We start from the raw sequence: 1226 nt of genomic DNA on the forward strand, positions 1-1226 counted from the left end.
ACCCCCCCCCCCCCCCCTCTCCTCCTCTCCTTTCATAGTCTTCTGTCTTCCACGATACCCCGCCCTCCCCTGTATTCTATTTCTCTGAGTTCCTCAATAAAGAATTTAACAATAAATAAGTGATTACCCCCCTGAGACTTCAGTTTTGATTATTACAAAAGCAGGTTTGGTTTTGAAGCGGGAAGTTCAGCATTGGGAGTAACTCTAACCGGCTCGTGGTTGTGAAAGAGTTAACAAAAAGTGGTCATGGTTCCTTCAAGATGGTGGTTGTCATTTGTGCAGTGTGCTAACAAAAAGAGTCACTTTTTGCTATCCATGAATGGAGATTTTGCCCAAAAATCATCACAAGGGTCAAATTTGTAGATTTTTCAACTAATGCCATTTTGTTTGCGTTTTGCGTCTTTTATCATTTTAAACTAATAAATTGTAAAAACAAACAAATTTTTATACTATAAATTTGATGAATCTGTAAACATTTATCCATTGGGTGAAAATCCAAGATGTAACTCATTTTGTCAGCACTCCTCCATTTGTCAGTATTAGAGTTCAAGTACTTATGTAATAGGAAAATCACCCACCAAAAATGCTTTTCGCAACATGCTCAGTACAAACTTATACAGACTTTCTGTGGTTTTCTCAAATCTTTGTATGCATCACAGAAAAATACAAGTTCAGTTTTTGGGATACCTAAATAGACAGAAAGGCCTTGAACATCTAGCTCTCACAAGCAAAATTGAAGGCAAACGAGGCAGGGGTAGGCCCAGAGCATCCTACTTGGAGAACCTAAACAAATGGGTGACAGGGGAAGATGAGGGTAATGTAGCTTTTGTGAGAGGATCAGCGCAGAGTGGAGGAATGAAAGGAGAACCATGATTGAAATGTGTCTATCACAGATAATGATGATGATGATGATGATTGCTGTTTTGATAGTTTGTGATGACATTTGAAAAAGTAACGAATAAAAATTGCAGCTGTCGGAGTTATTACTGTAGTTTGTTTCTTTTCATCCAGGCCCCACCTCGTATGACTGTGACTTTGAACAGAACACGACTTGCCAGTGGACCCAGGACACTACTGACGATTTCAACTGGGATATTCAGAAAGGCAGAACAAATTCTTACAACACTGGACCTTTGGCAGATCACACATCTGGAACTGGTTAGCCCTTTGAAGTACTAGAATACCAGTGTGTGTGTGTGTGTGTGTGTGTGTGTGTGTGTGTGTGT

At 39.8% G+C, this 1226-nt stretch overlaps 1 protein-coding gene across 1 annotated transcript in view; it reads left to right on the forward strand.

Moving 5' to 3' along the window:
* Window positions 1–1226, forward strand: part of LOC118478317 (MAM and LDL-receptor class A domain-containing protein 2-like) — a 38705-nt gene that overhangs the window by 1302 nt on the left and 36177 nt on the right. Inside the window, exon 3 of the mRNA XM_035971727.1 lies at window positions 1012–1158. Within this exon, the coding sequence (XP_035827620.1) occupies window positions 1012–1158 (147 nt within the window). The remainder of the gene's footprint in view (window positions 1–1011; window positions 1159–1226) is intronic.

This window comes from Aplysia californica, unplaced genomic scaffold (assembly GCF_000002075.1).
Source record: "Aplysia californica isolate F4 #8 unplaced genomic scaffold, AplCal3.0 scaffold00489, whole genome shotgun sequence".
NCBI classification, from domain to species: domain Eukaryota; kingdom Metazoa; phylum Mollusca; class Gastropoda; order Aplysiida; family Aplysiidae; genus Aplysia; species Aplysia californica.